The 12,943-nt window shown below is 48.9% G+C and overlaps 1 protein-coding gene across 10 annotated transcripts in view; it reads right to left on the bottom strand.

The window, feature by feature from the left end:
- Nucleotides 1–10,394, bottom strand: part of LOC123021011 (zinc finger protein with KRAB and SCAN domains 7-like) — a 33,297-nt gene extending 22,903 nt beyond the window's left edge. For all 10 annotated transcript variants that reach the window (XR_006414240.1, XR_006414241.1, XM_044425383.1 and 7 more), the window contains exons 1-3: nt 10,187–10,394; nt 5,656–5,722; nt 3,867–4,757 (exon numbers count right to left, since the gene is read on the bottom strand). Coding sequence is in view for 8 of the 10 variants with exons in the window: in XM_044425383.1 (XP_044281318.1) it covers nt 3,867–4,562 (696 nt within the window). In the remaining 2 variants the exon portion in view is untranslated. The remainder of the gene's footprint in view (nt 1–3,866; nt 4,758–5,655; nt 5,723–10,186) is intronic.
- Nucleotides 10,395–12,943: the final 2,549 nt, after the last annotated feature.

The raw sequence follows: 12,943 nt of genomic DNA, 5'->3' as shown, positions 1-12,943 counted from the left end.
TGCCCCCCCCCACGGACCGGCAGCAAATCTGCCAGTCCGCAGTTGAAAACCACTGCTCTTAGGATGCATCAGAAACTGTATGAAGAATACGATTTCTTTAAGCAGTGCTGCCCCATCTCAAAGGAGAACACTTTCTTAAATATGTCTAAGAGATGGTTCTTCATTTCAAGAGTAGGCCACTTGTGGCCCTCCAGAAATTGTGGCCCCCCGTTCCCGTGGGCCCTTTTCGGCACAGCTAATGGAGGGTATGAGGGGAATTCTCTAGGACCATCCCTTCTCATAAAGAGGCCTCCAGTCTCTCTTCCATCTGCCACTCAGCGGAGCTCTCCGGGGTTGCCCAGTGCCTACTACATGGTGGCCCCAAGGACACCCAGGAGCCGTCTGAGACCTGCTGCGACATATTTGCTCGGAACTTCCAGGCAAAATCTCCTGTATCTGCCGGGACTTATGCGCCAATGTTACTGCAGCAAAATCAGGCGAGATATCCAGAGCACAGCCTGGTCACTTTTTTTTTTTTTTTTTGGATGAGTTCCAGTTAACACAGCTCAAGGATACGGACAAGGTGCTTGGTGTTGTGAGGCCGCAACTCACGTCTCCAATTAACTCACACAGCAGTCGGCGATACAACTAAAGGCTTTTATTGCTATTTGCTACAAGATTTATGATGCAACAGATAAGCTCTGGCGATGAGCTCCTCTCAGCTCAGTTGGCCCCTCCTTTCTGAACTCTGATTTGAAGATCACATGGACCTCAATCTCCTCTCACGTCTTTCTGTCCATGGGTGGGACAAACTCCCCCCCTGCCGTCCCAATTGGTCTAACCACTGCAATCTTCTCTGGAGTTGGGCGTTCCATAAATTTCCTGTTATGTCTTCCTGTTCTCCAGAACTCTGCCCAGCAGCTTCAGAGTCAGGAGGCGGGAGGGGGGGGCAGCTTGTTCAAACACCCCAGAGTCTAGAGGAAGGGAAACTGCACCCCGCTCAAACAACTCAGAGTGAGGGTGTGAGGAGGCTACTCGCTCGGAAGCCTCAGAGTCGGGCTGCAGAGGGGCCACCTGGGCCCTGGGCACCAAGTATAAATCCCCTTGTTCCAATGCCCGACCCTCACTGTGAGCTTCTGCCCTCCCTCGCATGCCAGCGCCTCTGTCGAGCTGTAAGGCACAACACTTGCTTGGCTGAGAAAAGCTAGCAGGCGGCAACTCCAGCTGGGCCAAGGAGGGGATTAATGCCTCTTTATGAGGAAGAGTGGTTCCAGGCCACCTGAAACAAGCGGTGCCGAGAGCACTACGGGAGAAACCTTTTCTGGACCCAGGAGAACTCAGCAAGTTTAGGCCAGTGGCAAACATCCCTTTCCAGGGCAAGGTTCTTGAGCAGGTGGTGGTCAACCAGGTCCAGGCACTCTTGGATGAGACTGCATGTCCGGATCCATTTCAGTCGGGGTTCAGGCATGGTTCTGGAACAGAAACAGACTGCTGGTCCAGTGGGATGTTACCATCCATGCTTGAAGGCACCTGAACTGGGGCAGCTCAGGACTTCACGGACCCCAGGACAACCATGGGACTGTCCCAGCATGTTCTCGGCCCAGTACATGTACCAGGGCACGCTCCAGATTTGGTCTTTTTCAGCCGGGCATGGGGATAGCGACCTGATTGGGGAGAGCTCTGAAGTGGCCCCTTTGCCATCACCCGTTCACCGATTGGCGAGATTCGGAGCAGGGGTGACTTCTCCCCTCGGCAGTCCACTGGTGGACTTCCTCTCTGCTCGGCTCACTTTGCACAACCAGGCCGTGTACGGGAGGAAGGTCACAGGATCCGGAGGGATGGATTCCAAAGGGGTTCGTCCAACCCGGCCATCAACAAGGGTGTCCTTCTGGGGCACCTGCCTGTGTCGGGAGTGGGGGACACTGCCATGCACTAGCTCCACCCCTGCTGGGCGGGCAGGATCCAGAAGCTGGTGCTTGCGGGGTGTTTTTGCGCCCCGAGGATTCTCCAATATGGGGTTCTTCAGGGGCAGCCTCATCCCCCATGCTATTTAACTTCTCTGTGAGAAAACTGAGTGATGTCGCCCGGAGTTCTCTCACTGGCATGCGGAGGACATGCAGCTCGATTTCTCCTCTTCATTTTCAACAGGCGGTGCTTGGCTGAGACCAGGGGATGGACGAGGGCCAACAAGCATAAGCTCAGTCTAGGTAAGACTGAGGTGCTCTTAGCAGGTGGTGCTTCTGCCCAGATGGAGGGGAGCCAACCTGTTCTAGATGGGGCTGCGCTCCCCTGGAAGGAGCAGCTTCCTAGCTTGAGGTGCTCCTTGGGCCTTCTTTGTCAGAGCGCCTTCCACTAGCTGCAACGGAGACAGCTGGCTCTCTGTAATTTATGTTCTGGTAATCAATCAATCAATCAATCAATTTATTAAAAGCTTTTGTATGTCGTCCTATTATACAAGATCTCAGGACGGCTTACAATATTTAAAAAGACAATTAAAACAACAATTTCAATAAATAATAAAACAGAACAAAACAATAAATCACAAAACAAACGGAGCGACTGAACTTAAAAGCTGTTACATTTTAAAATACTGTTTAAATAAAAAGGTTTTGGTCTGGCGCCGAAAAGAGTATAAACTTGGCGCCAGGCGTACCTCTCTGGGGAGTACATTCCAGAGTCTGGGTGCCACAGCAGAGAAGGCCCTACTCCGAGTTGATGACCTTTTAACCTCTCTTAGAGAGGGTTCCCGGAGCAGGGCTTCTCCCATAGATCTTAAGGGGTGTGAGGGCACATAAGGAAGGAGACGTTCCTTCAGGTATTCTGGGTCAGTATCCTGCTTCAGAAATGTCTGAACTAGATTACTGCAATGCACTCTACATGGGACTGCCCTTGAAGTCTGTTCAGAAGCTGCAGCAGCCAGCTTGCCTGCAGCCACCACCTCCGGAGGAGGCTTGGTTGGTGGCCTTTTCAGTGGTGGCCCCCACAAGTTATGGGACGAGCTCCCCACTGAGACCCACTTGGAGCCAACCTTACTAGCTTTTTGGCACAAAGTTAAAACTGTTCTCTGTGACTAGTTTACTGGGGCTTTGTTAGTTGCTTAATCACGTTCCAAGGTTTTTCTTGTTTAAGTTACTGGAATTTTAAGTGCCTTTTAAATTTGGACTGCAACTTTTAAAAATGATGTGTTATAATATAGTGTATTTTAGATTGTATTATAATAGCTTGTTGTGAAGCACCCAGAAAGGCTCAGCTACTGGGTGGCAAAGAAGTTAAACAGACAAATGGATAATGGGAGTTGTGCAGCAGGTTGGAGGGCCACCAGTTGCCCTCCTGAGCTTTCATGGGAGTTTGATCTGAAGCAGCGGTGCCATCAAGGCAGGACTTTGGGGCGGAGGCTCAGACCCCCAACTCGACCAAATAAATGCTGGGGGCAGGGGGAAACTGCAGCAGCACTGGCATAACACGGTTTAAGATAAGCGAAGTGATACACAGGACCAACTAAAGACGGGGTGGCCCCCAATAAGACCATTAAGTCTGGATTCTAAAATTGCCAAGCAACCTGCTTTACAACCGCCATCTGTAGCTAATGACCAGCACTCACAAAAATCTTTACCAGTAGATTTCAGCCTACAGGACTTCTGATAAAGGTGCAGGAGAAGATTGGGTTGTTTTCTCCCCGGCAAGCTACCAGCCCTCAATCTGACAGGTGGAGACAATCATGGAGACAATCGGTGAGGGTGCACAAGGATAGGCTGGACATGCACATGGTGGGCATGTCATGAGTGGAGCTGGCTGGAGCCGGGGGTCAGACTAGATGGCCCAGGAGACCCCTTCTGACTCGCTCTGTTTCTAAGTTTCTAATTCAGTATTAACTAGCAATATCTTACCTGCCAGTCCCATGCCTTGGCTGCATGACGGCGACGGCCACTCATCAGGAAATCCTCTGCCAACGCGACCGTCTCGATGCAGTCCTCCGGCCCACATTCCTGCACCCAGCTCTGCACCTCCGGCGGCAACAGGGCCAGGAGCTGCTCTTGGATGATCAGCTCCAGGATCTGCTCCTTGGTGTGTTTCTCCGGTTTCAGCCACTGCCGGCACAGCTCCTGGAGCGTGACGTAAGCCCGACGTGGCCCCTCCAGCTCCTGGTAACAGCACTGCCGGAAGTGCTTGCGTCGCGCCTCCGCCCTGATGGCATCCGCTCGCAGGATGGCTGCTTTCACCTTCAAGTAGTCCCCCCTGTCCCTGGGATCCAGCCTGCAAAAGAGCTGCTCCACTCCACCCCTCAGCGCAGGCAGGAGCCGCCCCACCCACTCTTCGCGGGGCCACCGGCAGGCTTCGGCGACTTGCTCGAAGGCAGCCAGGAATCCCTTCGCGTCATCCCAGGGCACCGTATCCGCCATGGGTGGGTTCCCCCATCCCACATGAGCAGGCTGCAGCGTCTTCAGGAATTCTTGCCACTGGGCTTCCCACTGCTGGGGCAGCCCCATGTCTGTCTGTTGGCTGAACTGCCTTGGCAGCCCTTTGAAGTACATCACCTGGACGATGCGTGGGACTTTTCCAGGGCTCTCTAAGCTCTTCTCCATGTCTACGTCTTGCTTCTAGAATTGGAGGCTATGTGCACAACAGAAACCTATCTTTCTCCAGGCTCTGACCCTGAGGATAAGTTAAATTAGTAACAGGATGCTCCTACGGTATTTTGAATGCTACTTTCAGAAGCTCCAGCTTATTTTTTAAAAAGCCCCCCTGCAAAGGGGAGATAGTAAAAGATGCAGAGTTTTCTGAAAGATAGGAAAGAAGGAAAAGGACATGTTAAGAGTGGAAACAGACCGCTGGGGAAAATGCTTAAAAAATAAGTCCGATTCCTACCGCAATGTACATGACCCAAAGAAGCACCTTGCCCCTTTCCCTTAAAAGCATTCACCTGCTTTGTACATAACGAGAAGCCAGAGCATGGGCTGCATCATGAGTTAATGTACCATAGGTTGTCATAACAAGCAAACTCTGCATGATGGTTTAACTGTGGGTTGTTAGTCACAAACAGCAACAGTTCACAACTTGCTAACAAACCATGGGTTGTCTTCCTGGGTTGTTCATAGTTCATAATCCACAGTTAAACCACACAGTAGGGTTCACATGTAACAACAGCCCACAGAATTCAACAATCCATGATTCAACCCATATTCTAGGTTCTTGTTACATGCCAAAACAGGCCAATCTGAGAGGGAGAAATTTTCACACACAAATGGAAAGCCTCCACTCTCCTCACAAGCCAGGGCGCTCCAAGGGCAAAAAGCAACTTGCAAATAAGCCATGCTTGTAATGGAAAGCCCGCAGGGATTCCCTGTTCCCAGGGGCCAACTAGGCCAAATCCCGCCTAGAAATTCCCTGACCCCTCAGTGCCCAGACCAGAGGCTGGTTTTAGCACACTCTCACCCAGGCATGGGGAATAAAACAAGCTTATTAAAAGGATAAAACACAGGGGGAGAGGGAGATAAAACGCTAGGGTTAAAACAGATAAAACAGGGCAAAAATGGGCACATGATGGGGAAGTTGGGAAGCAGCGGTTTTACAGATCAGAGCCAACCAAGCACCCCACAATCCCGGGGTCTTGCTGTGCCACTGCAACCCGAGAACAACCAAGCGAAACCACCTCTAGTCCAGACACAGAATATCTACCTTCCGCAGGGCTGTAGCACACAGGGCATCACAGGGAGTCTTCAGCAGGTACAGCAGGTTAGGACCCCTGAAGAGGAACAAAGGGCTTCTCAGCTCCCCGGCCTTTACCCCAACCCCATGGCAGACCAGCTGACCCATGGGGAGAGGGCCCACCTCCCAATCCTTTGACGCCACCCTAATGCTCCAGCTGCTGGTAGTTGGTATTTAGTTCTGCCATCTCCAGCGCCCTCAAGTCCATAACCACATTCAGCTGATAACCAAAAGGAGTGTATCACAAGGGGGGTAAATCACTTGGGGAGAGGCGGGAGGCACCCCACTCGCCCGGCCATGGCCCAGTCCCTCTCCTCCCCTTGGCCTGCGGAAAGCAGGCCTCTCCCGGCCGGGAGAGCCACCCCGCACCCGCTTCTCCGTCCTCCTGGAGCCGGGTGAGCACCTGCAAGGGGCCCTCCCTCCGGCTCGGAAGTGGGGTGCCCTCATGGCTCTCCCTCATGTCGTGCTCTCCCTCTGGGTGGGTGGTGCAGCACCATCTTGGGCTTCTGCTGCAGCCCAAGTGAGCGGAGCAAACGCTTCTTAATTTAAAAAAATATAACACAGGTTTAAAAAAAAGAGAGAAACTCACTGAATGTTCACTAAGTCCTGCAACCCCCTGGGGGTTGGAGGCACTGCTCTGCAGTGGTTCCGCTCCTATCTCGACGGTCGATTCCAGAAGGTAGTGCTGGGGGACCATGTCTCTACGTCATGGCAGCTATGCCATGGAGCACCACAGGGCTCCATTCTATCCCCTCTGCTATTTAACATCTATATGAAACCGCTGGGAGAGGTCATCAGGAGGTGTGGGCTGCGGAATCATCAATACGCTGATGATACCCAGCTTTACCTCTCGTTTTCCACTAATCCAGGTGAGGCAGTGGCTGTGCTGAACTGGTGCTTGGCTGAGGTAAGGGAATGGATGAGGGCAAATAAACTGAAACTCAACCCAGACAAGACGGAGGTCCTGTTGGTTGGCGGATCGGGTTTCGGAGAGGGTGGATTTGACCTGGTCCTGAATGGTGCAACACTCCCTCTTAGGGATAAGGTCCGCAGCTTAGGAGTACTCCTCGACCTGGAGCTTTCTTTGGAAGCTCAGGTGACAGCAGTGGCGAGGAGCGCCTTCCTTCAGCTTCGGCTGATTAATCAGCTGCGCCCCTACCTGGAGTACGACTGCCTGGCGACGGTGACACACGTGCTGGTGACTTCCCGCCTAGACTTCTGTAACGCGCTTTACGTGGGGCTTCCCCTGAAGACAGTCCGAACACTTCAATTGGTGCAAAATAGAGCTGCCAGGTTGCTGACGGGGACGGGGCGTTATGCTCACATGACTCCAGTCCTCCGTCAGCTTCACTGGCTTCCCATTGAAGCCCGGGCCCAATTCAAGGTGTTGATTATGACCTATAAAGCCCTAAATGGCTTGGGTCCTGGCTACCTGAACAAGCGCTTATGTCCATATATGCCCGACCGCCCTTTGAAATCTGCGGGAGAGTCCCTTCTCCGGGAACCCTCCATGAAAGAAATTAGGAGAGTAAGTACTCGGAGGAGGGCTTTCTCTGCGGTGGCACCCAACCTATGGAATTCACTCCCCAAAGAGGTCCGCCTGGCACCGTCGTTACTGGTTTTTCGGCGCCAGGTAAAGACCTTTTTATTTAAACATCATTTTAATTGTTAAAACATATGATCTGGCCAGGGCAACTTCTTCTTCCTTCTCTTTCTCCTCCTATATTTTTATTTACTTAATTTATACTGATAATTTTAATCTTATATTTGTAAATCAATGTATTTTTTGTATTTAATGGTAATTTATTATGTGCTATTGTATTTCAATGTATTTTATCGTGTTGTAAGCCGCCCCGAGGTTTCGGCAAGGGGCAGCATAGAAATGTTATAATCATCATCATCTTTACAAACTATGCAAAGACATAATTTGTAGAGATGGACCTGGGTTGCAGGACCTAGTGGATATTCAGTGAGTTTCTCTCTTTTTTTTAAACCTGTGTTATATTTTTTAAAATAAAAATCATAATTTTTAGCGGATTCAGAAGTTGCTCCCCTCCATCTCTCCTCCTCATTTTTGCTCATGAAAAATAAATAGTGATGCAAATTTTGATGCAGGATGCCACACGTCAAGTATTTCTATGTCCAACCCCCCAACAGTCTGAGGGACAGTGAACTGGCCCCCTCTTTAAAAGTCTGAGTGCTCTTGGTCTAGACTAGGGGTCCTCAAACTTTTTGAGCAGGGGGCCAGTTGAAAGGTGCTGGCGGGGGGTGCAGGCCGGATGGGGGGGCGTACGTAGCAAGGCACAAGCAGGCGGGCGCAGAGATCATTTTCTCCGAGCGAGTCCAAAACGATCTCCTTGTGAGCAAGCTGGCGCCTTTCCAAGTGCATGGGTGTGTGTGTGCACGCGGCAAGTCCAAAACCTCTGGTGGGCAGAATAAATGGGCATGGTGGGCTGGATCCGGCCTGCGGGGTGTAGTTTGAGGACCCATGGACTAGACAAATGCCAGTTCATTCTACAAGATGCTTTGCCAGTACCTAAAAGGCAGAACTTTGAAAGATTAGGAAGCTACAACTTGCTTTATTTAATTGCTATAATTAAACTGTAATTTAGGATTATTTACACTTGGGTAGCTTGCCTTACAAGTTCTATATGGTCATTGTAGGGCCCAGGAACCAGATCACCTGAATAAATAGGTCATCCCTAAAAAAGATAAAAATAAACCTCAAACCCTACAGGTTCAGACACTAGGACTGGGAAGGAAATGATGCACTTAAGCTTGCTTTGTAAGTGAACAGAAAATAAGCTAATGTGCGTTGCCTAATATTTGACATAAGGATATCCACTTTTTGAGCATCCTGATTTCCCACATCCAGTTTTATTCTTCCCCTTCACAGAAGAGTTGAAGTCAGTCACAAAATGGCAGTCAAGTCATGTGACCCAGTCAGCAGCTTACCAAATGACTTTTTAAATTGTGGTTTGAATACCGTCCTTGGGAGGAAAGCTATGGCAAATCTGGACAGCATACTAAAAAGCAGAGACATCACCCCGCCAACAAAAGTTCATACAGTCAAAGCTATGGTTTTCCCAGTTGCAATGTATGGCTGTGAGAGTCAGACCATAAGGAAGGCTGAGTGCCAAAGAATGTATGCTTTTGAATTGCTGTGTTGGAGAAGACCCTTGAGAGTCTCTTGGACTGCAAAGAGATCAAACCAGTCATTCTTACAGGAAATCAACCCTGACTCCTGTATAGAAGGTCAAATACTGAAGCTGAAGCTTGAATACTTTGGTCACCTAATGAGAAGGAAGGACTCCCTGGAGAAGAGCCTAATGCTGGGAACAATAGATGGCAAAAGAAGAAGGGATGGCAGAGAATGAGGTGGCTGGATGGAGTCACTGAAGCAGTCGGCGTGAGCTTAAGTGGACTCCGGGGGAAGGTGGATGACAGAAGGGCCTGGAGGAATGTTGTCCATTGCAAAGAGTCTGACTTTGCAAGTGAACAACAATACTGCCCTAGCATCATAAAATACAGGACTGGGGTATAAAAATTGTTCCTTCTACTCCACTGTGATGGCTTGCCTACAGACTAAGACAGGGGTGGTGAGCAACATTTTCTGTCAAAAGGCAGAAAAAAAAGGTTGCCCATCACCCCTGCAGATGGTCTCTGGGGTCATCCATTGGGGAACACATGTCAGTGGTGGGAGGACCAGATGCAAGAGTGAGCAGTTGCCCCTTTCCCTGGTATCCCTTTTTCTTTCTCTCTGGCTCTTTTTCCAAGCTGCAGGGGAAGAGGCAGATTCGCCAAATGTTTTGACCCATCGCTCACAAAGGATTTCTGAAATCGTCATTTGCCAGTTCTCCCGCATGTTTCCTCCGAAATGACTTGAGCCTCATTCATTTCAACGGGTGTAATCTAGGTAAGGTTACAAATACAAACCAACACAGTTCAACTTGGAGCAAGGCGATACTGCAGTCATATTAAGACCACGCCATTGGGAACACCTTCTGTTCTCTGCATAGCAATTCAAGTTTACATTCGCGAAATAACAGCACACATTTCACCGTATTCTCCCCCACCACGCAAATTTCTATACCCTTTTCCCCAAAAGAGAAATGGGAAGGGAGAGAACAAAGCTTATAATCCGAGAAAAATCAAACCCCTTTTAAGACTTGATTTTAAAGTGAGCCATTTAAGCTTACCCTTACCGACTTCTTCCTTAAAAACTAGGAGTTTAAAGAAAATTTGCATTTTGCTGGGATCGCGCCCATTCTTTCCCTCCTTCCCTCCCGCGCTTCAAAATGGCTGGAGATTTTTCCATGGGAGCGGGCGGGGAGGCTGGCTTGAGATAGCCTTCGTTAACGCAAAGCGCAGGACGAGAAAAGGAAATATGCCCCCCAGGAGCGGGGATAGGAAGCCTACAGCAACCAGATTTAATTCGCCGATTTCTGCGCAACCCCCGCCGTTTACAAGCCCGCCTAAAACAACCTCGAGAAAATCTTACAGTTGCTCCAAGGTTAGGAAACTTCCGCGCAGGGCGGCAGCTTGCAAATCCGCCTTCCCGGGAAAACCCGCTTTGCGTCTAGCCGGCACGCATTATAAGCCCGGCCTCCGCTTTTTTGCAATTTCAGATCCTGGAAATGTTTTCTTAAACCTACGTCCACCCGCACGCCGGCCTTTCTCTTTCGCCTCTCCCTTCCTTCGCCCTGAGCATGCTGGGAAATGAAGTTCCTCACGAGCATGCTACGGAAAGCCCCGAGGAGCAAGCCCGCCCCAAGCGAGGGAAGTTCGAATAGGCGAAGCTTTCTTTGCGGTTGCGGTTTGCAGCTGCTAAGTGGTGTCAGCAATTTGAGGACGAGTCTAATATTTTACTTCGTGGAAGAATGGTGCAACCAGGTCTGCAATATAGTGTACAGAGTTCCTAAAAATAAAGAAGGATATTGTAGAGTTGGAGAAAGTGCAGAAAAGGGCAACGAAAAATGATCAAAGGGACCCTGCAATGCTTCTGCTTCTAAAACACTAAGATACTTTCCCTTAGAAGAAAGGCGAGGAAAAGGAAATATGATAGAGGTGTATAATTGTGCATGCTGTGGAAAAAGTGAAGGATTTTTTTGTCCTTTTCTCATAATTTCCTGAACCAAAAGGGGTCATTCCATGAAGGTGATGGTGGGAGAGTCAGGGTTGAGCAAAGGAATGATTTCTTACAATAAACAATTAAAACTTGGCTATTTAAGATGTGGTGATGGACACTGTAACTTGAACCTGTTAGGGACTCAACAAGGCAAGGAAGGGTTAACTAACAAGAGGGATAAAATGTTAAAATTGCCAGGTGCGACTCCAGATCCCAGGATGATCAGCTAGGGTGTCCATGCCACTTCTTATTTTAAGAAATCCCAGAGTGCTTTGCCAAATAAAATCACAATCAAGTACAATAAAAGTATTCCAGTAGTGATAAAATACAAGCACTGCTGTAATGTTAATCCAGATGTTGCAGACAACCAGCCCCAAGAAGGGATGCAGTCAGTCTGCCCAGCCAGGAATGTGCAACTTGGATCCACAGGACTGAGAAAGAACCAAACTCGAGCAGAGAGATGAGGTAGTAGCATTTTTATAGGACAATAAGCCCATATTGAACATCAGGGGTACAACCTAAATCGCACATACTGCAGTACTGTTTGTGATAACTGTTATTCCTTTACATCAGGGGTGTCCAAACTTTTTGCAAGGAGGGTCAGATTCGGTGAGGTGAAAATGTGTGGGGGCCGACCATTCAGCCTGACATTCTTTGAACCATTAACATTAAATGCAAATGAACTATTTTATGAAAGACTAAACAAATAACTTAACTGCACTAATGTGAAGGGCGATACTGAGATCTCGACTGCATTATATAGGCCAGGTCTGGCTCAAAAACAGTGGTTTTGATGTGCAAGATGTCACGCAGGTGAAAGTCACTTAGTCTCGTCCTCACGCGGTTCTTGTTAATGTTCATAACCGAGCATGTCTTCTCGTACAAGTATGTCAAACCAAACAAGCTCAGCATTTTCTTAGCAAATGTTCGAATCTCTTGGAACCTGTCTTTATCCAGCTGGCAGTAAAAGTTGACAAGAGGGAGCTGTTGGTGCCGACTGCGACACTCGGCGTCACACTGCAGCTCAATGAGCTCCAGCTGCAGGTGGTCTGGAGCGTCATCAGGGTCCACAGAGAAAGGAGATGAAAAAAGCATGATCTCCTTTTCAATAGCTGCAAAATCCCGAAAGCGCTGTTGAAACTCCTCAGCCAGAGATGAGATGTCTGCTTCATACCTCCTTATTTGCGCACTCATATTGTTCTGTGGAAAACTGGTCATTATTTCCTGCAGCAATGGGAAATGCATGGTATTGGGCTGCGTTTGTGACAGGTGCCTTTGGAAAAGTAGCAGCTTGGTCCCAAAGGCTTTGATATGTGAATACAGTTGGCTTACCACTGCATTTTGCCCCGAAGGCTCGTGTTCAGCACGTTCAGATGTCGTGTTATCAACTAAAAATCCAAAATCAGCCAGCCAAACAGGATCAGATAGCTCTGGCATCGGTTGTCCCTTTTTTGCCAAGAATTGTCCGATTTCCTCCCTAAGAGAGTAAAAGCACTGCAGTGAAGACCCCCGACTGAGCCATCTTACCTCGTTGTGATACACAACATCTCCGTATTCAGCCTGGATATCGAGTAGAAACGGTTGAAACTGGCGGTGGCACAGGGCTTTGGAGTGAATATAATTAATAGCCTTCATCACCGGTTTCATAACATGATCATATTTCAGATGTTTGGCACAGAGAACTTGTTGGTGAATAATACAGTGGAGCTTTATAGCTTTGCCTCCTTCTTCGCTGACTTTGTTACAGACTAGGGTTGTTAATCCACTTTGCTCGCCAGCCATGGCAGGTGCGCCATCCGTAATAACCCCAGCGACTTTATTCCATGGTAGTTTCATGTCATCTACGACGGAACAAACAGAAACAAAATCTGTTCCTCTTGTTTGGTCCTTAAGGCTCTGGAGGTCAAATAGCTCTTCACTCACGTTCATGTCATTGTCCACTCCTCTCAAAAAAATCAATAACTGAGCAGTGTCAGATGCATCCGTGCTTTCGTCACAGGCTAACGAAAAAAAGTCAAACTCCACTCCTTTTGCCTCTAACTGTCTCTTAATATCAGATGAAACATCTTCAGTTCTCCGTACCACAGTGTTACGAGCCAGGCAAACATTGGCAAACTCTTGCTTCTTCTC

The sequence above is a fragment of the Varanus komodoensis genome, unplaced genomic scaffold (genome assembly GCF_004798865.1).
Source record: "Varanus komodoensis strain SLA01 unplaced genomic scaffold, ASM479886v1 scaffold151, whole genome shotgun sequence".
Lineage (NCBI taxonomy): Eukaryota > Metazoa > Chordata > Lepidosauria > Squamata > Varanidae > Varanus > Varanus komodoensis.
Note: the sequence above shows the minus strand (reverse complement) of the source record. Positions and strands in the feature narration are given on the sequence as shown.